The 24,976-nt window shown below is 37.6% G+C and overlaps 1 protein-coding gene across 2 annotated transcripts; it reads right to left on the bottom strand.

Moving 5' to 3' along the window:
- Positions 1 to 14,842: 14,842 nt before the first annotated feature.
- On the bottom strand, positions 14,843 to 22,540 carry LOC131254758 (heparanase-like protein 3). Of its 2 annotated transcripts, XM_058255478.1 has the most exons (9): positions 22,041 to 22,540; positions 20,699 to 20,735; positions 20,384 to 20,567; positions 19,979 to 20,127; positions 18,732 to 18,965; positions 18,149 to 18,338; positions 17,934 to 18,059; positions 15,730 to 15,829; positions 14,843 to 15,384 (listed from the first exon to the last, which is right to left on the bottom strand). In XM_058255478.1, the coding sequence occupies exons 1-9, from the start codon at positions 22,299 to 22,301 to the stop codon at positions 15,016 to 15,018; spliced, it is 1,650 nt and encodes a 549-aa protein (XP_058111461.1). In that variant the 5' UTR covers positions 22,302 to 22,540; the 3' UTR covers positions 14,843 to 15,015. The 2 variants fall into 2 exon arrangements, with proteins under 2 accessions (XP_058111461.1, XP_058111462.1); XM_058255479.1 differs by lacking the exons at positions 20,384 to 20,567; positions 22,041 to 22,540 and having other exon boundaries at positions 20,699 to 20,720.
- Between the last annotated feature and the right edge of the window lie 2,436 nt (positions 22,541 to 24,976).

Below are 24,976 nucleotides of genomic sequence, written 5' to 3'. Positions count from 1 at the left end.
ACACTAGAGAAAACAATTAGAAAAATGATTTAGTAGTAGACTTTCAATGAACTCTTCCTTATAGTGTGGTCCAATTGGGGTCAAATTAGTTTGCTCCAATTTTTAACTAAAGCCTTAAAATCATTTTTTAAAATGGACTGTCAAAGTGGATAAAATACATTAATTAAGATGGGCGTCACATAGATTACTCGATACGTCTTGTAAGCAATATTTATCCTTCATGAACTCACCAAAGACTATGCAACCCTAGACTTAACAACGATGGTGCGACCCTTAGCATGGGGCACACCTTGATGTATTCATTATGTATCCACGCCGTCCATCCATTTTTCTAGCTCATTTTAGGGCATTATCCAAAAAAAAAAAAAAACTCAAGCAAATCCAATTATAAGGCATGCCATGTCATAGGAAATAAAGATGATTGACCATTAATGTGCCACAAAAGTTTTGGATGAAGCTCATATTTGCTCATTCCCTTTGTCTATGTTTATGAGACCTTATCAACCATACTTATGTGACATTATCAACGGATTGGAAGGGACATTAACAATAAAGACATGTATATGCACACTAAGAAGTTTTTAATGGTAGTATGTTCAATAACCACTGTTCCCTATGGTATGGTCCATTTTGAAAAAAAAAAGTATGAATTTTGTGGATATAAAATACATATAACAAGGTGGACCCGATGGAAAGTGTTGCACTGCCTTAGGTAAGGATCCAGTCTCACCTAATTTTTGAGTCTCATCAGCAATTACTTAAACATGAAGGTGGGACCGCATTGTGGGCCCACCATTTCTTTTATTGATGATCTATAATGTTCATTTGAATGTACAAATTATTATATTTGCGCTTAAAAAAATAAAGCAGATTAAATAATCAAGCGGTCCACACCTTCTAGATTCCATTTAATTTTTCATACTTTACTCACTACTAAGACTTTGCCTACCAGTCAGATCTGCCTCATTTTTTGTTCAATGATATAAAAGGGGATAGAAAAACTGATGGATGGTATTGATCAATGAAGTTAATGCAGGTGAGGCCTGTTTCAATCTTTTAAAGGATACATCAATTCCACGGCTAAAGTTGTAATAAAAGAATTGAGCGAAGGTATCATGGTCAATTTAGAGACTGATTGAGACTCTAAGGAACTGGCAGTGCCAGTATGTTTCTTTTTTTTTTGTCTCTTTGTGACTCCTCGGTGAAAAGATGAAGCTAGCCTCAATGTACTTTCAGCTCATTCTACAAAGTTGTATAGTGGATCCAGCCTCATGAAGGAATATTTAAAAAGATGTAAAAAAAATAAATTAAAACCATTTGTATCAACTTAAACGCAGACGCAGTCACCCGCAACTCTTGTATTGTTGATAGTTAAAAGGTTGAGATTATGGTTTTTTAGGTTTAGGTTGCTAGAGCACAATAGAAACTTATGTTCGCTTTGTGTACAAACTTGCTTTTAAGAACATTACTGAAAGTGAACACAAGCTTCTATTGAATGCTAACATGAGCTTTAACGAAATGCAAGCGCGCATGTACTAAATGCGAACGGGAGCTTCTCCGGTACGTGAAGATGAGCTTGTACTGAATGTGAACGAGAGTTTATACTAAAAAACAAACGTGATTTTGTATCGAAAAAAATAGTAGTTATTTTTCTTATGTTTATTATTTTTATTTTTTGTATTTAAGAGTTTTTCTATTATTAAATGTCACTGTGATGAATTCCTTTATTTATTTTTGTAACCACACTCATATTTGCATGCAAATTCATCTTATTTATTTATTATAAAGAGTGAAAATGTGAAAATGGGAGGTTCTTGTAGAAGGGTGGAGCCTCAAAAACCTGTCATTATTAGCAATGAAATTACTTACAAAGAGCTCATTTGTATATAAAATGCACAAGTACAAAAGATAAGAACGGAGGAATATGATATCAAAATCAAGTACAATTATCTTATCATACAATTTAACTAGTCTCTCCATCTAATATCATAGATGACAAAGATGTGTTGGTGTTCTTCCAAGCTAGTAAACAGTATCCACAACTCGTTATACCATTGTTTATAGAGAAATTGAGGTATATAGTTATTGTCCAAGAGAGGAGCACACTCATATGTCAGCTGCATAGTCCTAACAATGTGTAATGCAATTTTGAACCTATTCATTAGAGTGCCCTTAAACTTATTCCTATCCCTGAACATATTTGTAGGGTTGAATGAATAGGCCCTAACAACGGATATTGATCTGGTGTTGGGATCTGCCTACATCGCCTCATCGATCAAGTTCTATGCTTGCTTTTTAGATTACCGACCAATGAAGAATGTGCAGGTATTTCTAATGTATCAACTCCTTCACTGAGATGTGCTCCATTGGCTGACTTCATTATGCCAATATTTAACTTGCTACCTACCTTATCGAATAATCAAGAATGTGAGGATACCTCTGCCCATCAATCTCTTCACTGGGACATGATTCATTAGTCAACTTTATTGCACTAACATTTAACTTACTACCTAACTTAGTAACCTATTAAGAATGTGTGGATATCCTGTAGTGATCTAAAATATTATGGAGACCTAATTTACTTGTCTGCATTCGTATACACAATTGTGCACTCGAACATGCATGCAATCATAAACACGTGTACATAGATGCACACAACACACACATATGCACACTTACAAAATTACATATACACATGTGCCACACTCACACATTAAAACATGTCTTTCCACACACACACACACACATGTCATGATAGCCCTCTTAATGACACCCCCACTCATCTTTCTTTCCCATTATCACTTTCCATAAAATTCTCTCCATTATCACTCCCCATATTACACACCCTAATCACCTCCCCATCTCTCTCTCCCATTACCATAAAAGTTCCACGCATCCTATCATTTTTCATAGTTACATCACATTTTATTTTTTTTAAGGACTGAGAGAAAAGAAGAAAAAATGTGAGGAGAGAGAAAAGAAAGAAGAGAAGAATAGAAGATTAATGAAAAGAGAAAAGAGAGAAGAAGAGAGGGCATGCACAATTTATGTGAGTATATCTCATATGCATGCACTTTTATTTCATACATCGCATTCATTTTATTTCACATATTTTAATTTTAATTTTTCGGTACATTATTTATACAAAAATGTAAAAAATTGAACTCTAATTCATTGTTTATATTTTCAGATCTAATCATTTGTTTATGCAGCAACTGGACTTTATATTATCCTTAAGTAGAAGTTTAAAATTTAGTTTCCACATTTGTTTATGTTCAATAATCGCACGATTTGAACAATAATTCTACACAAACCACCCTCGCTAAGGATCGATACCAAGACCTCAAAAGTATTGAAACGAGGTATCTCCACTCAGTCTGCCAGTTGAGCTATGGATCTGGGTGTAATATGAAATTCATATTGTATTAATGCAAGAACTCCACAATCTAAACTCAATTTGTTTGTGTAGATTTTCAATTTTCGATTTCTACAATTGCTCATGTATAGTAACTATGTAATTTAATTTCTATACGAGTTTATTTTTGTCAAATCCAAATTTATACAATTTGATTTTTGTATAAGAGGTCAGATTCTCTACAAGTGCTTGTAGGATAAGCTTACTGTACAAATCATTATTTGTATCTCATCTTAGTTTGTTCATGGGATGAAATCCGTTCATCACATGCGTCAATCGATATTTTTCTAGGTGGCCAAAATTCATTTAAATCCAAATCTCAGGTGGTCTTACCAAAGTCAAAATTATCACAACCTCTCATCAGTTGTAAGAATGGTATTATTGTCAATATCGAAATAAGAAAGTTGCTCTCGATCAAGGCAATAAAATACATACACAGATGATCATTCTCCCTTTATCTTTACATAAATATCATTCTACCATAAATTGGGCAGGCCTTTACAAGGTTAAAATGGGGCCTACTTTAATTAAAATGAGAGATTAAGACTGCAAATCTGTTTCATGCAACAACGTTTGATTAGTGCACTTGTACATAGGAGTATACATAAGCCCCACCATTTCTTATTTTCCTAATCCATACTATTCATAAAATTTTACTGAAAATATTGTGAAATGACTAAAAAATTAACATGGATCAGAATATCAAGTGGACCAGCACAGCCAGATAACTTTTAATGATTTATAAACTATGAATTGTTAAGCCTTCACACGACCCACTAACCACTCAAATCTGCATCACTTTCCGACCCATAACTAAAAAGGATGTAAGCAAAAGTATAAACTATGTTGATCGCTATATTTATTGAAGGTGGGCCCCATTTCGTGATTGTAAAAACCCACCCAATTCTAATAGCATAATTATAATATTGAATCTAAAAAAGAATGATTGAGCAAGTATAAGTGGCAATGTCATATGAGAGCTGTGAGTACTAACTTTATTATAAAAATCAAAGTACCTATATTTATAAGATAAGCTATACTATAAGCACTTGCAGAAGATCTAGGCTCTTTTAATAATTTGATTTTTTTTAATCTGAATTTTTTGCAATCTAATTTCTATGCAATCTTATTTCGGTGTAATTCAAACTCGTACAAACCGAACTCAATGCAAATATGATTTTTTGTGCGATTTGAATTTGTACAAATTGAATTCCGTCCAGATCTAATTTTTACGCAAATCTAAACTCTATGTAATCTGATTTATGTGTAGTTTGAACCTTGTTTATGCGTGTAAAATTTTAAATTTATTTTGTAATTTTACTTGTACAATAACGGAACAATCTGAACTTTAATTGTGCAAGCAGAATTTTAGGTTGATTTCTGTAGTTTCACATGTACAGTAAGTACAATCTGAACTTTACTTTCTGTGTGAAGAAATTTAAATTTTATGTATGTATTTTCCATTGTACTAAGATTTAGATTGAATTCTATATTTGTATTTGTGCAAAAAAAATGTATGACTTGAATTGTATTTTCATTATGCGAGAAATCACTCGACTTGATTTATGTTATATTGTATAAAATAAAATAAAAAAGTCTAACCATTTTGATTTCCCTCCAAATTTGAAATTTCTATTGCTTCTAAGTTGTGGGTTTAGTTCCATATTAGATTTACCAAAGAAAATTTTCTTGCATATAAGATGGGCTTTTTGTCTTGGGGCTTAAGCCTCATACAGGGGACATGTGAATTGAGTCATTTGGAGGGAGGGGGGAGCATTGAGTTAATCCAACACTTTCAGGTTAAACTGCAAGTGGTTCGAACCCTGGTACAGAGAGTGTACCATTGGGACTGGGTCATACTTATTGTGTCCTAGAGGTCAATTTCTCTAGAAACCTATTGCACTTGGGACTTTGTCCAATGGGAGTAAATTCAATTTCAAGCTGAGTGACTCACGTCATGTCTCGACTCAACTCTATAAGTCTTTTATCTCATTTCTTCTTCTTTTTTATTTTTAATAATCTATTTGAAGCAACCAAATATTCCAACAATCTCAAAATCGAATTTGTTGAATTAAATATACTATAGCTACCATAACAGTTAATGCTTCCACTGAGTTAGCCAAAATCAAATCGTTTGCTAGACAACACTTTAAACGGTGGAAACAGAAGCTTATTTTTTCACTGAGCACCCTTAAAGTTTTATATATTGTCTAAATCATTTATTATAAATTCAACAAATCAAACGGAAGTATCATATGAAAATAATTGTAAAAAAATATATATATTCTGAGCTTTTTATCCAACGAGTTATATGATGTGTATGCTTCTTATGAGTCTGCTAAGGAAATATGAACTGCTTTAGAAAAGAAGTGCATTCTGAAAGATGTAGATGCTAAGAAATATGCAATATAAACCTATCACAAATCAGATATACGATTTTCAAAATCTAGTTAATGAACTGTCGTTAGAAGGAATTAAATTTGATAAAGTGTTTCTATCGGAATCGTTGATAGAAAAGCTATCACCCTCCTATGAAGAATATAAGAATAAAATGAAATATAAAAAGAACTGTATCTCATTAGAAACCGCAATCGTACACATATAGATAGAGGAGGCCAACAGAAACAGTGACCAAAAAGAAATTTCAAGTGAAATATCTTCAAATGCAAATCTTGTGGAATCAAGTCAGGAAGATGGGCAAATATAATAATTGTGGCAAGCCTGGACATTATGCTAATAAATATAGGTTATAAAAAAAATGCAAACAAGCAATTTAAGAAAAAAAAAACTGTTATAACTATGGAAAGCCTAGGCATCACATTAAAACTTACAGGCTTAAGAGAAATAAAGATAAGTCATAGGCTTATCTTGTACAAACAGATAATGAGTCTGACATGATAGTAGATGTGGTGTAAAGTCTTTCTTGTAAATAACTTGAAATTTGTGCTAGACAATGGTGCAATTCAGTACATGTACAAAGATCGTAGCATGTTTACTTCTTATTAAGCATCAAGAGATGATGAACAACTATTCATAGGTAATGTTATAACTTCTCCAGTTGTAGGGAAGTGAAAAGTACTTCCAAAACTCATTTTTGGAAAGACTCTTATATTAAATGATGTCCTACATATGCCTGACATTAGAAGAAACTTGATTTTTGGTTTGTTCCTCAATAAGGCTGGCGTTAAGTTAGTATTTGATTTACACAAGCTTGTAATGATTAAGAATGAAAATTTTGTTAGTAATAGATACTGTAGTGATGGTCTATTCATCGTAAATGTATCGAATGATAATAATAAGAATACACCCAATTCAATTTATATCGTTGAACGCTTTTATCTATGACATAGTATATTAAGTTATGTGAAATTAACATCTTTAAAGAAAATAAAATGTTAAGTTTATTACCTAATGTATCAAATGAACAATTCGATAAATGTGAAACATACGTAGAATTGAAATTCATTAGAAAACCCTTTAAACAATTATAACAATCCTCTGTTCTATTAGAGTTAATATATAGTGACTTAGGTGATTTTAGAAATCACATGTATAAAGATGGAAAAAGATATTACTTAACTTTTGTAGATGACTACTATAGGTTTACTAGAGTCTATCTGTTAAGATCCTGTTTGGATTTACGTATAGTGTTGTTCTGTATTTTATTTTTGTACGGCAGAGGTATACGACATAGAAGAGTATGTATTTTTCCATTTTTCAAAAGAAAAGCAGACTGTTTGGATTAGAGTAGATTCAGATGAGTATACAGAAGCAATGGATTAGTCGATGTTTGGATAAGACATATAATGGCGTGGTGCATAAAGTCCAAAACGATTTCATAATATTTTTCACGTGTATGTAACTGTCACTAGTACCTCAGTTGAACTAGTTCGTGAAGATGAGAAGGAAACAGCAATGAAGGTGTAAATCTGGATATGGACCACCAAACTACTCAAAACTGAAAGCATATTTTTCAGTGCAGTGCAGTGCGATAAAGGTGTTGCACTGCTCGATGGATTGCTCCCTGACATTACTAACGTCTCTAATAAGTACACTGACTCGGCGATGTAGTCGAGGGCGGCATATACGTCGGATTTGAATTCGGAATCAAACGCTTTGAAAGTATTATTTTATTCATTAATATAATGTAAAACGATCTAAGCCGTAAATCCAAACAGGCCCTAAGGAACAAAGATGACGTTTTAGAAGCTTCTCTAAATATAAAACTGAGGTAGAAAATCAGTTAAATATAAAGATTAAAAGACTTAAAACAAATAAAGGATGAGAGTATGAATTTTCTCAATTTAGAGAAATATGTAGAAAGACTTATTTATGTTAACAACATGCTTATTTTTTGAACTAATATTAAATTAGTTAATGTGACTAAGAAATTCATGTTATCTAAATTTGACATGAAAGACTTAGGAGAGACTAGTGTAATATTAGGTATTGAAGTAATTAGAAAAGATGGTGGTCTTGTATTATCACAATCTCATTACATTGAGAAATTATTAAGATAGTTTGACTGTTTTGACTGTTTACCTATCAATACACTTTACGATTACAGTGTGACTCTCATGAAAAATACAGGTAATAGTATGTCTCAATTAGAATATTTCATGATAATTAATAGCTTCATGTATCTGACAAACTACACTAGACCAACATAGCTTTTGTAGTAGAAATGTTAAGTATATATACACATAACTCTGGAAAAGAGCAGTGGAATGCCTTGTCTGGAATTTTAAGATACATAGAAGGTAATATAGCATATAGTTTACATTATAATGGTTATCATACTGTATTAAAAGGATATAATGATACTAACTGGATCACTAATTCAGATAAACAAAATCTACTAATGGATATGTCTTCTGTTAGGCCCATGTCATAGTGACTATTTCATTTCTTAGGATCCCATGGTCCACCCCGTCAAATTTCGGCAACCCCCGACCCATATATTGCAATTGCGCGCCACCCTAAGTCACATTTTATAAACCCGAGTCGACTCAATCCGAGACTTATGCCATTGCGACCGCGTCGTCGCCGTGGTTCTGACGCCATATCTCGTGTGCCAATTCGACGCTTACATCATAAGATGTTGACTGCACACTATAATAGTCGTGGACCGCACGTTGCAGGACCTACCTATCCCATATGGCATCATTCCCTAAGTAATCATGAGGGTGATGATATCACCCTAGCTATAGCCACCCTACTACCCTACCCCTCCATAGCCTCATGCTTGTTAGGCAATCATTACAAGCATGTCTCCCTTAACCATGCTTCTCTTACACCTAATCATACCTACCTATGAGAGAGAGCCTAGCCACTATCATTACCCCTCTCTCTCTCCTTCATCTCTCTCTTTCCCCTTTCGTTCTCTCTATTCCTGTATTGCTAGCAACCCCTTGGACGTCCAAGCAATCTCCAAAAATCCATACCCTTTCACCTATATTCTCCACTAATCCAACCATCAAAATCTCATCTCAACCATTGAATCTCATCCCTTGGAGCTCTAGAACATAGTGGTGGAAGAAAGAGATCAAGATCCAAGGTGGGTGCCATGTTTAGGGTAGATCTTTCATTCTTTCTTTGATTTTCTTGCTTAGGGACATGTAGGACCCACCAATCAATGGTGGAGATCCGACTTGACCCTTTGGATATGGCCAACGGCCCATCCATGATGCATGCATTATCCATGATTGGGCCATTCTCCATGGACCCCGTCATGATGTTTTAAGTTAATCAATGGCCATGATGGGTCATCTAGACTTTGATTTCATGGTGGGGATGGCATCCCCACCTCAGATTTTTTTTTGTAGGGTCATGCAATACATGGGACCCATATGATGATCATGTTGTATGGTTTGGAGCTTTTGAGGGGCTCATAGTGGCGGGGTCCCCTCCCTTGGTCGGTCTTTCTTCTTCTTTCTTTCTCTCTCTCTTTCTCATTTTTTTTATGGTGATGATGTGTGTGGCCCATCTGATGTGCTCAACAATCTGGACTGTCCAGATTTTTTTGGACATCCAGCAAATGAAGCCCACTTGCTACCCGTTTTCGGGCCAGCCTGGATGAAGGAAATCCCAAATATCAGCTGATTCAGGGCTTTGGTGGGCCACCCACATGGACCCCATCCACGTGGCCACCCGATGCATGTGGTGTACCCACACCGTCCAGCAGGGACGATGGGTCCCACGCAGTACATAGCTGCTGTATTGATGTCAGCAAGTTCTAGGTTTGATCATGAGGTATGTGTTATACCCAATCGTCTGTCCACTTGGCTGGACGTGGGACCCACCCCACACGTGCTACACGTGTGGGGGTGGGGCCCACCAGACGTATGTATTCTATATTGACACCATCCATCTCTGGATGGTGCTATGTGGGGCCTACCATTGATGCATGTGTTGTATATCCCAGTCTTCCTCCATTTATGGGACGTGGGACCCACCCCACACGTGCAGCACATGTGAGGGGTGGGGCCCACCTTGATATATGTATTCTATATCCTCATCGTCCATTGTTGGGGCGATGGGATTCCACCGTGATGCATGTATACCTCCACGCCGTCCGTCCCTTGAAAGTGAGGCCCACCTTGATGTGTTGTATCTGCGCTGTCCATTCCCCTAGATGTTGATTTAATCTCAGCCATCCAGCCCTTGGACCTCCAGATTGACTGGAATGCTGCTGGCCCAAAGGTTTAGCAGTAGGCACACTTCCTTATATGATGTACACCTCCATGTTGAGCAGAATTTGGGCCCTTTGATCCTTGTTAAGCCCACCTTTTATCTGATGTTATAAGGACCAAATTGCCTAGATTTTTGGATGTTTAAAGGGCCAGATGAGTTGAATATCCAACCTTAGAATTCCCATTTGGTGAGGTGCTATCCATCCATTATGGTGGACTTCATGGGTTGAATTGTAAACCACTATATTAGGTACATTGTACACTTAGCTCAGCTATATTTTTGGAGCATATGGGCTGCCCAAAGAGGGCCACCATGTTGGAACTGCTAGAGTAAGTCTACGTTAGCATTTTTCTGGGTTTTGGGCTGCCTCATGTGGCCGACCTTGATGTATGTGGGCTATGGGCTGACCCAAGAGGCCCAATATTGATGTATGAGATTAATTGAGAGAAGCCTATTTATTTTCTAGCCATTATGAGAGCTATAGACTATTTTGTTAGGCCCATTGTGAAGTATATCAGGCCCTTTTGTGAGGCCCATTATGTTGTATATGAGGCCATGGGTCCCACTATATGTTTGGCTCTATGTGGGCCACTCCTTGGGAGCAATGTTGGTTAAATGTCCACATTGATGGGCAATGATGGTTAAATGTCTACATTGTGACCCTCCCTTAGGTCTTTGTTAGGCTTGTTCTCATCATTCTCTAAGTGGGTTGACTCAAATCATTGGGCCCCATTAATATTTGCATGATCCATCTATTCGCATTGGGCTAACCCAAGATGTTGGGCTCCCATTGGTTGCTAATAGGATTATTTTTTTTAATCTTGGAGTCCATTTAGGACTTATTTGGGCCCCCTAGGGCATCTAGCGGGCTATATGATAGTATGGTGAAGGAAGCCCGTTCCGAATCCTTAAGATTATAGGTAGGCCACCTAGGCCCAACCTTGATATGAGGAGAGTGCATCATCACCGTAGATGGAGTGATCCATGCTATCAGGTTTGTTATATCCACAATCGAGGACTGACCTTCATATTATGGGTCTGTTGTCCATCTATGTACCCCGCCTTATATATAGGCCGATTATTGATACCGATTATGAGTATGTGATAGCATAGCATCATGATACACACTCATTCGCATCATCTGCATGCTTGTTATGAGTTGTGGTTGACCATTGCATATGCTATTGGGCAAGTTGTTTATGGGACTCCCTGATAGGCGGAGTTTTCCCACATGAGCGCATGGTATGTGTAGGACTGATGCATGATTGGACTGCGTAACTCATGCATCTTGTATATGTGATTATGATTGTTGTGCGCCCTATCAACATCAGGGTTGTAGCCTCCGCAGATATAGAGTGGATGGTAGGATTAAATACTGAAAAAACTTGTTAAGCACCAGGGCGCAATGATGTCCTTGAGTGAAAGTCCTCAAACCTTTTTGGTACCATGGAGGATGCTCCAATGCCTAGACCGAGTGGATGTATGAGCGCATGAGGGCCGAATACCAGGAGGTCGCATTTTTTACTGTGTTGTGGTCGGTTGGAAGGGAGTATGGCCTTTCCCGCCCGAGGGTAGGGGACAATTGCTAGGCTGAGTCTGACCAGCTCGTAAATGGGGTCAGCTACCGATGTGTCGAGTAGATGTTGGCCTACTTCTAGTCATGCGGGTAGTGAGGTCTCTTCTATTTGCATGGTTGTGCGTCCAGTGTAGGGCGACAATCTGATGTATAGTGTACTAGACCCCAGTGATTATCTAGAGAGAATTGTACTGATATATGATGCTCCAGAGATGGGCTGGAATGATATGTGGATTGGTATGCTTGAGCTGCATCTTGCACATAACATTAACTATGTAGGTCTTGCATCGTATAGCCTTGGTATGGCCGATAGCATTCATGTCTTGTATCGCATAGCCTTGGCACGACTGTTAGCATTCATGGATTTATTAGCATGTTTCCGTATTACTCTGATATTATATTCTTGCATTTCTACCTTGTGCACATATTTTCACCACCCTCTAAGCTTTCTATAAGCATATGCATAATAAATGCGTGCAGCTGACGCCAGGACGTAGTCGTAGCTGAGCAGGGGCAGGAGTGTGTAGCTGAGCTTCCAGAGCCATTTTGCTATCATTGTATTTCCCTTTTATGCGCATTGTATCTGAAGTTTTTTATCATCGTGGATTTTATGATGATGTTCTTATTATTGTTCGTGGGTTATGCTTGTAGTTATGCTTTTTATGAAACGAATTTATATTAGAAATCCTCCTTTTAGGATCTCAGGATCGGAACCGGGTATATGAGTGCCGAAAGCAGAGAATGGGGTACACGAAAGCTATCGGCACCGGATTCGGTGATCGAAAATTTTGTGAGTCTGGTTTTCGAGTTTGGGGCGTGACATTTTCACTTTTGGTGGAGGAGAAGTTTCTTAGAAGTCTACCAAACAAATATGTATTGCTCAGTCAACTATGAAATTCGAATTTATTGCCTTAGAAAAGGTTGGATCAAAAATCGAGTGGCTTAGAAATCTCTTGGTTGATGTACCGTTGTGGCTAAAGCCTATATCGATCGTGTCTATTCATTGTGATTGTTAAGTCACTATTACAAAAACAAAGAGTAAAATATATAATAGAAAGAGCAAACATATTAAACTCATACACAACATAGTGAAACACATGTTGCGTAATGGAGTCATATCTATTAACTTTATGAGGTTAGAAAATAATTTGGCAAATCATCGGACCAAAGAAATATCTAAAATACTAGTCAGTGATACATCGAAGGGAATGAGACTAAGCCTAATATATGAGTTGTCAGTGTCAGCAACCCAACATATACAAGTGGAGATCCCGTGAGATAAATTCAATGGGTAAACAACAAGACACGAGATAGACGATTGCACTGATATAAATGAGCCACTTTTATAGAGTAGCAGTGCGAGCAACAACATAGAATAATAAATTTTTAGAACTCTTAATGAATCCATGGCCATATATTTGGTGGTGTATACAATTGATGCATACATTTAATGGAATTCACCTATATGGGTGTGGAGGTGGAGGCCGCTTCCTATAAGAACCTAGACAAATTCTCTAAAGCACTCATGAAATTTAAGTAATGGTGTATGACTAAAAAGCACTGAACCACAGAATTACTTGTAAAGGAAGAGTTATGTGAGTGACATGTACTTACGATTTACACAAAAATGATTCAGATTCAACACTATAGTGTCAACTGATTCATGTAAACATATCTTACTTACTTTAATGTCGATTCAAGTCTATGGTGATACGGGCACCATTCCACAACTATTACTCATTAACTCGATAGGTTTTTTTTATTTCGAAACATGTGGAGGAATGTCGTATTTTATTTCAAAATTTAAAAATAAATAAATAAAATAAACAGGTGAAGGGGGGATTTCATTTCGGTTTCCCTTCAAAATTGGAAATTTTGTTACTTTTGAGTTGTGGGTTTAGTCCCACAACAGAGTTGCCCAAGAAAGTTTTCTTTTATATAAGATAGGCTTTTTACCTTGGGGCTTAAGCCTCATTCAAGGGGTATGCGAATTTGGTCCTTGGGGGGGGGGGGGGGGGGGGTTATGCTAATAGCTCTAATTTATGTCATTGACCACACACATGCGTGTGTACCGAGCCGAGCTGAGTTTGACTTTGTATGCACGTGCACGACAAGACGGGTCGGGCCATGAATGCAGGTGTACTAGTGCGGGTGTGTGTATGAGTACTCGCGAGACTTTATTTTGTACAAAAGTGTACTCGTACTTGCGCCTTTTCATTTTATATCAGAGAAATGTGGCTAGCCGGTTGGGTTTAAATCTAACAGAACAAATCGTTTCGAAAGGAAAGTGTGCTTGATGCACTACTTCAGAGTTTATATAAGGACTTCCATTCCATTTTCAAAAATAAATAAATAAATAAATAAAATAAAATAAAAAATCTTTACGCTCTCTGGTTAAAAACCCTCTCTGTTCCTTTTCTATTGTACAAGTATTTGATTGTTGAATTCGTCGCTAAGTTAAATCAACACTTCGGATTAAACTGCAAGTGGTTCAACCCCACACTTCGGATTAAACTGCAAATGGTTCAACCCCACGAATAATGAGTACACTGCTGGGACTGGGTCATAGTTGTTGTATCCTAGAGATCGATTGTGGTGGAAATTTGTTGTACTTGGGACGTTGTCCAAGGAGAACGAATTTGATTTCAAGTCGAGTGACTCACATCACACCTTGACCCAACTCCATAAGTCTTCTATCTCATTTCTATTTTTATTTATTTTTTTAATAGCCATGTTTGATCTAACCAAATATTCCAATAGTTTTCAATAGTATGCCTTTAATCCACCGGGGAAGATACCTGCTCATTTCTATTGGGATGGGACGCCCACTAGATTGTGTGTGGGCCCCACTGCATTTTGTATATGTCATCCAATCCATTCAGAAGATGCACCGCACCAAGATGAACAGACACCCCAAAAACTCAGGCCACTCCAAAACTCAGGTGGACACACCTCATGACTATAGATGTTTTAGGCATGAATCTACATGGTAGGCCCCACCTGAGTTTTAGACCAGCATGATTTTTGTGGGGAGAGGGGGCATATGATGGACAGATTTGATGTCATTTACACATCAAAGTAGGCCTCTGCCATCTCCCTCTACCTCAAAAGCTTAAACAAGCATCTAAGAACATCAAACACACCAAATTGCTGCTGGGTTCTGTAAATCCTCTCTATATTCCCTTTTATTACTTGATCATGATTTTCAAACAATTACACTCTCATATCCCAACATGGTTTGGTCATGACCCTTCAACCATGTATTCGATTGGGCCACATTCGACAGCCCACAATGCACAAAATCTCGCCACATACTGTTACAAAGCACTGACTACCTACAAGCAGAGAGCACAACATTGGGAATGTGAACAAATACAATGGAGAACGGAACGACAGTTATAGGTTCCGTCGTGTTTAGTTTTACAGGTTCAAGGGGAGGTATCTTCCCATCCGAATTAACAGCTAAGATCTTCCCGTTGAGCAGCATTGTTTGGCTGTGCAGATCTCCATCCTTAGCAGTTAGGTGGTACTCCTCCCTTGTGATTGTGCTACTGGTTTTCTGAGTTCTATGTGTCCGACTGAACTTTGTCCTCGGATCCCTTCTACGTGCTGAAAGCCTACTAACTACAGATTCTGTAGTAAGATGGATTCGAGCTGTGGTGTTTCCGCTGAGGTTGATCAGCAACAATGTAATCCCTTGCTGTATGAAGCGCAAGCTAATGTGTCAGAATGAAAACCTTTAAAGGAACCTAAATTGAAATACGTCAATCCAGACTGCCCAAATTGCGGGCCCCACTATGGATGGGGTGTGGATTGAATTTGTACTGAGAGGATGTTCCTAACCATCCAATTGCTGGCCATCAAATGGATGTACAAAAAGGAAATGATCAGCAGCAAATTTTACAGGTGAAAACAGATTGCTAGGATCATCCAATCAGTGTCATTTTTCAGGCGGGTCCCACCCAAAATGGAGCCCACAATCTTTGGAACGGGAAGGAGTGATGAACATGATACCAATTACTATGAAAGTATAATTATTACTTACAGATTGTTTCGCGCAATGTGCATACGTGCGGACATACTTCGTGCCATTGAAGCTCGTCGACAGAACATTTCTTCCCATCAATCGGTGCCAAAGCAGGGCACTGCACGAAGAAAACAACAGACTATCAGCTGTTCATTCAATCTTGTGTGGAGTCATCTTATCAGTCCTTACTAGCTTTAGAAGCTACTAACGCGCTGAAATTCAACCACTCTATGCTTTCAACTTTAGCTTTTTCATCTTCAGAAAATAAGACTGAGAATTGAACTATAAAAGAATCCGGACACAATCAAAAGATGAACTTGGTGAAAGTTGGAAATTAGTTTGGATTTTCAAATATTAAAAGGGGATGATTTGTCCATCATAACATGTGGTTTGTATGTGTCATTGTCAGCCCAGATTGTCCAAATTCTGCATTGTATACTGATTGGACAACCTTAACAACCTGATTTTCCAACTGAATTTGGACAGTCAACCATTCTCATTTTCAAACTTCGACTGCCCATTTGATGGCAACCAATTGCACGGTTAGGATCAGTCGATCAGTTTGATATTCAAGCTATCATCCATCTACCAAGGGGCTCAGTATTTGGACTGTCTACATTTTATACATGTATGCCATGGGTATGGTCAATAAATTAAAAATGTGGTGAATGATTGCACCAGAGTCTAGATGTTATGTATGAGGCTAGACTGTTATGATATCCATCAGTGATCCGCATGTGATTGGTGGTTCACTGCATATAACTGAGGGTTTACAAGAAACAATGGCATTTTCTAAATGTTATGTATGAGGCTAGACTGTTATGATATTTTATCACCATTTTAGAAATTTAGGTGACTCCTGTATATATGTCATAGTTGTATGGAAATCTAGACTGTCCAAATCACTGACCCAATTGTCAATGGAGCATAATCCATAATCTACACTGAGAAGATGATAGTAACCATCTGATTTTTCCCTTGCGATTTGGACCACTCACTGTTTTACTTTTAACCATGTATTTGGTAGCCAACTATTGGACGGTTAGGATTGCCTGATTGGTTTGATTTGAGAAATTCATTCCATCCACTGTGCCAGACAATTTGGAATTTTGGATGGTATGGTAGATACACATGAGTAACAGATGTGAGGATAGACACACATGAGTACTGGGTGTGAGGAGGATGAATCACCATCATTTTCAAAATGATGATGAACAATCATAAGAGTCCAGCCCAATGTTATGATTAGACCCAATTCCAACATAAAGAGGAAAACAGCCATGTTGTGTATAGGAAGCAAGCATTGAAATCAGGCCGTATTGTCCCGTTTCTGGTCATTTTGAGTCAATACAGCTGTATTGTTTATGGATGAAACAGGTACATATCTAGTGATAAACATATGGTATACCAAAACAGTTACGCAACGGTATACAAAATACAGGGCTGAAACAGCCGTTACAGAAAAAAAAAAAAAAAAAAGGCCTGTGGTGGGGCCGAAACAGATTTTTTTTAATTTTTTTTTTTAAGTCCACAATGGCCGTATCATAACAGCCACAATTACCATTATGGAATACCTTGGATAAACACCAGTTCGGGATGACACTTTAAAACCATAGTTTGCGAACCAGGCAAGTCAACCCAGGAATCACCCGAGTTAACCCAACCCGGACATAGGCCTGGTCACTAGGTTGGAAAACCATGACGCCCTTGATTCGAACCTAGTTTTTGGGTCAACACAGGACTCAGTTGAATCGGCCCATTCCAAGAAGTCAACCAAGTCGGAAAATGTTTTTTTTTTTTTTTTTTAATTTGCGTATTAAGGTGAAGAAAATATGAGATTTGAGAAGAGGATTGGGAAGAAGAAGAGGAGAGAGATGAGATCCTAACCACCATATATATAATTAAAATGACTCTTCTGGTAAGCTCAACCCAATGATTGACTGAGTCCTGGGCAAGTCCTGGCTCGTTAACTATGCTTTAAACCTTGGTAGGATGGGCTGACAACCTTGAAACTAGAACTTTCCAAAAAAAAAAAACAGTTCTTGGACTTTTATGGCAGTTGATTCAAAAGGGGTTGAGAGTCTTGAGACTGACTACCACCACTACCCGGTTTCAAGTCTGAGAATGTGTCTAATGTCAAATCTCAAAAAAGGTACTGAGATTTTGCTTTACTGATACTAATCTTAGTTCATGCAGCAAAGAATTTCTGGTAAAAAGATAACCTGTAGTAATCAGGATTTGGTTTGTAGGTGGTGGTGTTTAGTAGACCGTAGTTTCCTCCAATCAAGCTTTGTCTGCAGTAAGTCTTAGTATCGTATGTCGCCGACATGCCAAGCTGATCCAAGTACCTGGAAGTGGAAAACAGAATCAAACCTTCAAACAAAGAGCTTGTAAACAACCCCAGAAAAATATCATAATGAAATTGAAGTTAGCCTACCAAAAGCTGAATACGAATGCATTCGTAACAAGGTTGTGACCACTGTTGTAAGCCCCTCCTGCCTCACCGACCCATGCAGTGGCCGTTGTTGGGGAACTTTTGAGAATGTTCTGCAGACCACTGAACGTACCCACCTCACCATCAAGGTAATCCGGATTGAGAATCTTATCAACCAGATGGGTATCAACACCTAAGTAGTCAAATAAAGATTGCCAGATTAGACAGAACCATGTTGGACATACTCAAAAGAGGCTCTTCAATCCTATCATTCCAATTCAGTCATCCAGTGGGCCACTTGTGAACATCAAATCTGGACCATTGGTAAACTTTTTCCACCTATCCATCTTTTATACATGTATGGCCCACCTGTGGACTAAAAAGGCCTGATTTTTAGGCCATGGCATATATGGTGGTGCCCAACAGATGAACAACCCAGATGTTGCACACATGTGCCAGACTGGCACATATGGGGAGATTGGGACTTGTGACCAACTCCTACAAGGAACAATCACATTTCTCAATTGATGAAGTTGCTGAAACTTGTGGATGATTACAAAAATTGCTTTGTTCGGAATTGCCATACCTGGGCCGAGATTATATATGTGATGGGTAATTACATCCAATTCATTGGGTTGGGTTCGGTCGATGAGTTCTTTGAACCAATTTGCATCATAGAACCCGCCTGGTGCTAGTACTAGTGGCTTAACTTTGAAGCCACTGTATAAATTTTGAATAACAGATCGGAGCGAAATCACGTCAGCGGCGTATTGAGCTGCTCCAATTTTTGTTCCAACGCCATTCCCACTCAGTTCATTACCTGACAATAAATAGGCTTTTAGTGTCTAAAAAACCATCGATGATAAGTTAATTCAACTTATGAAAAGAAAGAAATTATAAAGTTTGGGTTTTTGACATTAGAGGTCTGTTAGCATTCATTAATCATGCATTGTAACTTACCTCATGGTGATCTAGATCATTCATCATGTAGGCAAAATATTCCGTAACAATAACGGTGGCAGTCGCCACCATTACCTTTACGATACAGACTGTAACGACCATTACAGTCACTTTTTTTTATTATTAAAAAAAAAAAAACTGAGAAGCTTGTATCAACTTCATAATAGACTGTTACGGGGCCGTTACAAGGGTTATAATGGCCGTTACGGGTCGTTTTTTCTGTAAAGGCCATTATGACCCCATAACATGTAACGGTTGCCACCGTTACCTTTACATAACGGCCTTTATGGCCCCATAACGTTAGTTACGGCACACCATGCTCATACGTTCTACCTGGGGGGTATCCACTATTCACCACCATGCAAAGGACGGTTGTTTGAGAATGGTTAGAGACAATTGCCCACACTTCAACACTTCATGTGTATGGTGAGGATCTCTGGTCAGTGGGATCTTTTCCACATGACCCATGAACTATGGGGCCTACTGGACTCTAGTTGCACGAAGCTTGAAACAATTACACTCTCTCAAATCCCACCAATTCAGTTTGAGTCACACCTAGTCACACTGATTCGGCCGAGTTGTGGAGCCAACTTGATAACTCTTGTTGACTGCAGACCAAGTCATGCCTGGGATCGAGTTTGTCATTGTCTCAGTTCGAGATCTCATTAAGTCAGGTTGAGTTGGCCGAGTTTTTAATCAAGCCAACAAGTTTTAGAACTATGGTTCATAGAGGTGTGATTTTCTCTCGGTACACCATTTTTCACAACTAAAGGCATACATCGATGGATTTGTTTCTACCATTTCATTTCTCTGTTTTGCATGACTGTTTTGAATTTTATTTATGTCCTATGTGGTGGGAAGATGAATTATTACCGAGCTCCCAGCCATGAATAGCATAGCCCTTATTGACAGTGTAACGAATGAGAGAAGCAGCGTTGGTGTAGTCCCAAGGTCCTCCGACTGAACCGTCTGGCATAGGCACTCTACCATTCAGTGCATTTAACCCGAAAATAACCACAACTCTGAAAAGGAAATGCAAAGGATGAGATGAATCTGTTTCGAATGAGAATAAAATGGTCAGCAACATACAGGAAGTTCCAGAAAGTATTTACAAATGTCCAACAAATTTACGATACTGAGTTTACTGGGACTTCAAATTTAAATAAAAGAAAAGGTTTTTTTTTTAAAAAAAAGGGAGTGTTTGATTAATCTCTTGGATGAATAAAAAGAGCCCATCTAGTTTGAAATAGTAAAATCAATAATGAAAAAGCATCCTACTCGGCCTTTCTGAAGAATTCGTTCAGCTCGTCCCATCTAGACATGGGTAAGCAACCTTGACTGAAACCAAACATCTCAGAGGTGTTTCTAATGAATGAATGACAAGGTTGTCGAGGGTCCCCCATGTCGTATATGACCTTATCTTGTAAAGTACCTCCCAATCGAATCTTGATCGGGGAAAATGCTGTAAAATCATCAAAATTTTAAAGTAAATAAATAATAAGAGACTAAGACGAAGAGAATCTACATTCAATTTGAAGAAAATAGTTTGTTAGCCAAGCTAACTGCAACCAACACCAGAAATGTTTCTCATACCTTTCACAGCATTTAACAGAATGGTATTGTTGAGATCCTGCACAAAGCGAAGTTTGAAATACATAAGTTTCAAAAACCCAATTCAAATTCTTCCATGAATACACCTGTAACCCATCAGATTCAGTGTCACATTCTCTGAAACATGGTAGTGGTCCATAAAATATTTAACACATTACACAGAGAGAGGAGCTAAAGTTTAAAAAATGCATGTACGACTTCAGTCCTTTGATACATTTTCAACAATCAAAATTCTAAAGATATTTTATTTTGGAAAATCAAACAAGCCCAAAAGCTAAAAAATGGGAAGGAAGAGGTGGTGAAGCAAAGAATCATATTCAAAATTCAAAGCCCAATGTCAAAGGACATCATTTAGACAATCTTCAAGTACAAAATTCTGCAAAGCTCCTTCTCCCAAATCATGGGTATAACTCAAGCCACCAAAAGAGACCCGACGAAGGAATGAATCTCATGAACCTATTAAAAAACCATATCAAAATGTATCATTGAAATCACAGATTCAAATATCAAAAATCCAAAGTTACACCTCATGGAACATGAATGAACTGACATGAAAGAAACACCATAATTATTTTTTTAAAAGGGGGAAAAAAACAAAAAACAACGCAATAAAGCAAATTAAAACCTGAAAAATCGTATGAAACCCAACAGTCAAAATCACTACCAATGATTAAATCCAAACTCATATTTCACAAAACATGGAAACAAAACAGAGCAAAATAAGACCAGATTAAGAAGAGAATTACATTATTACATTATAAACACCCCTTATAAAACCTATAATTTACATCATTCCCATCAATCAAATTCCATTAAACAGTAAATAAAACCACAATAAAAAGGAAAACCCCACAATGAGCAGAGAAATTCATTGAAATATCAAATACCCATATCAGACTTTATTCTCATATACCATCTCAAACCATCAAACTCCCAAATTTACACTTCCCCAAACATGGAGCCAATATAAAACAACAATTAAATACAAAAACCATTCACCCCAACAGATTATGCAGAAAACGGCATTATATGATAAACCCATTACCAAACCCATGATTTAAATCAGACCCATCAATCAAATTCCACACAAAATCAAACAATCTTGAAAAAGAAGACAACCACATTGAAATATTGAAAACCCAAATCAGAATCCATTGTTATATATCACCTCCAACACTCAAAACTTGCAAATTTCCACATGTACATACATACACATTCATATGTACATATAAACACACAGAAATTAAAACCCACAACTATCAAATTCTCATTACATACATACATGCATAGATACATAAATGCATGAGATGAGGAAAAGAGATACCAGATTGAGAAGGGAAGCAAGATTCCAGCTGCAAGTGCCATAGTCACATTTCTCAGGAGGCCACCAATCCAAAGTAGCACAAACAAAATCATCATCTATTCTTCCAATAGCAAAGCTGCCATTGATTGTAACAGTCCCTTCACTCACATTAGATGCTGCAGCTACTACTACTACACTTTTCTGGCAAAGCACTCTACTGGGGCCAGCAACCAATACAGACAACCAAAAACACAACCCCATCACCTGATAAACAAGACCCATCTCGGGATTCAAATCAATGGAAAGAATTTTTCAATGTCTCATTGAAAGGAAATGGAAGAAAGGAGGGCTTCAAGAGCAAAAGGTGGTGAAATGCAGACGACCCATTGGAGGAAAACAACTATATATTGTGAGAAAGAGAGAGAGAAAGAAATGGTTCTTTCGTAGAAGTTAGGAATCTCTCTCTCTCTCTCTCTCTCTCTCTCGCTTGGGAAGTGGTTTGGTTTTGAAATCTCTTGTTATTCAGATATTTCAAAGACTGTGGGTGGGACTCTATGATTTAATATTTTTTATTTTTCTCAATCCCTTTTATATAGTTTGTACTCGGGTTTTTAGCTCGGCCTATGATCCAGTGATCCAGACCATTGATATGTTGGGACCAACCTTGGATGGACTATGCCCAAAAAGATCTCCTACTTAGTAGGATCTTGTCTTTTCTATTTGTCGTTTGCAGATGGATCGTCAAGATGAGAAAAATATCAACTGCCCATATTCAACTTTTAAAAGAAAAAGGGCCTTGATTTGTGGCTGAGATTTTCTAATTTTGGAAGTTTTGGGGCCCACCTCTGAAACTGAACCCACTGATATTGGATATGTTCTGGATTAGTGGATCAGTTTAAATAATATTGATAAATGATATTTACACCCCCCCTAAGTTTTGATGACTTTACAACTTTTACACATGAGAAATGGCCAAACCGGTAAAGTGGCGTGTTATCAAAAGGAGGGAGGTGAAAATAGTTTTGCTTTTTAAAAAGCCGCGCTAGCGTAGCTAATGCTAGGTACATCGCCGACCGATAGCCACGTAGGTGAAACTTTCGTAATATCCACTCCGTCCATAAGCTGAATTGTATTATTTTAACCGTCCAAAACAAAAGTTATAATAATTCTGAAATTATATAGGCCACATCCCAGGAAAATCTTGGAACAGGACTTCCACCATTAGTTTTGTGTAGGGCCCACCTTGGTGTTTATATTTCATCCAATCCATTCATCTGATATTCCATATCAGGAGAACAGAATTACCAAAAATTCACAGTATTCTAAAACTTGGGTGGGCCATAACGCATAAATTTAGAGAATTTTACGTATAATTGCATGTGTGGCCCACCTGAGTTTCGATCACCTTATTTTTTGGATCAAGGCTAAAAAATGTATGATACACCTGATGGACGGCGTGGATTTAATGCACTCTAAGTCCTTTTCTACACGTGTGTGAAAGAAAGTAACCGCGGTCAGTACCTGCGCAAGCGCTTTACCTCTTTAAATATTTCTGAGATTTGGTGCAAGCTGGATTTTGCAGTGGCTGCTACTCAATCAGTTTGACCATTGTCTCAGGTTTTTTTATTCTATTTCAATCCACACCGTCCAAACCGCGGGCCTCATTGTAGATGGAGCAGTGAGCTGGATCACTGATAGATAAATTTCTGGGTTGACTTGGGGTGTTTCATTGGGCATTCATATGCAGGAAAGGTCCAATCTCTATTTAGGGTCTATTCGTTTGGCCAGTTAGGAATTGTCAATCTACACCGTCCAAATTGTGAGCTTCAATGTGGATGGAGCAGTGAGCAAGACCTCTGGTAGTCAAAATTCTGGCTTGACTTGGGGTGTTTTGATTTTATATAGAGGGAAAATCCCTTTTTCTATTTAAGGCATGTTTGTTTGACAAATTGTTGGCACTTTGGTTTGTTTCCTACCAAGTGCAGTACGCTTGGATCAAATTTTATTTCAAGCTCCAAAATAAGTAGATATGTTTAATATGAATATATATGATCAAATTCAGAGAAGATCAATCACTTAATCACTTGTATAAAATTATATTGATTAGGTGATTATCAACAGGTAGGGTTCTTCCTTTAAAGATGGGATGCTTTATGACTTCCACCAAAAAACACTTTCAGAATATTAGTACAATCAAACACAAGAAAAAAATTCAACTGCAAAAAATGCATCTCTTAAAAAAATACATGATATTAGATAAAGGACAAATCCAGTGTAAGGGCATAGCTTTGAATTACAACTAAAGATTATAACTAAAAATTACTACTCTTATAATAAGTTGAGATAAAAGATAAATGAATGGATTGGATTGTGTTGTTTTTGAAATTTTTTGGATTGTTGAGATATCTTGCTCTGTTGAATTCATTTGCTATTTATAGAGTTCTGTTACATCTTGTTCTTCCAGATGCTTCCTTCATTACTCCGGCAGTTACAATAGTCGAAGGGACTCTCTCTAGATCATTCTCTTGTTATGTTTCTTCTTCCTGACTGTTCCTCTTCTCTCGACTAAGCTCGACTTTAGTCGCTAATCGTTCATTGGCCACACATTGGTTGCATTGCTTTCGTCGGTTGTCTAACAACATGTAGTATTAATTCTTCTAGATGTTTCCCTCTTTAATATGGAAGTTGAACCATTACCACGTAGTTTTCTAGATCCTTCTGTCTTTCTCGATACATTTTCCTTTGTCTGTTCCGCTTCTGAATGTCTCACAGCTGTTCATTCCACTTTTAGATGCCTCTCGCCCGTTCGTTATGCTTCTGAACACCTTTTGGCCGCTTGGTCTGCTTTTGGACACCTCTTGGTTGCATCTTCTAGATGCTTCTTGGCCACCTAGTTTACTTTTGAATTCCTCTCAATTATTTCCCATCTTATCATCCTGCCAATTGTAATTCCATAA

Source organism: Magnolia sinica, chromosome 9, assembly GCF_029962835.1.
Source record: "Magnolia sinica isolate HGM2019 chromosome 9, MsV1, whole genome shotgun sequence".
NCBI classification, from domain to species: Eukaryota; Viridiplantae; Streptophyta; class Magnoliopsida; order Magnoliales; family Magnoliaceae; genus Magnolia; species Magnolia sinica.
Note: the sequence above shows the minus strand (reverse complement) of the source record. Positions and strands in the feature narration are given on the sequence as shown.

Excerpts from the sequence above, each read along its gene's own strand:
- LOC131254758 (XM_058255478.1), bottom strand. The coding sequence starts at position 22,301 with ATGGGTCTTGTTTATCAGGTGATGGGGTTGTGTTTTTGGTTGTCTGTA. Across the intron at positions 20,736-22,040 it reads TTGCTTCCCTTCTCAATCTG|GATCTCAACAATACCATTCT; the intron begins GTATCTCTTTTC and ends CGCTTTGTGCAG. Across the intron at positions 15,385-15,729 it reads CACATTGCGCGAAACAATCT|CAAGGGATTACATTGTTGCT; the intron begins GTAAGTAATAAT and ends CGCTTCATACAG.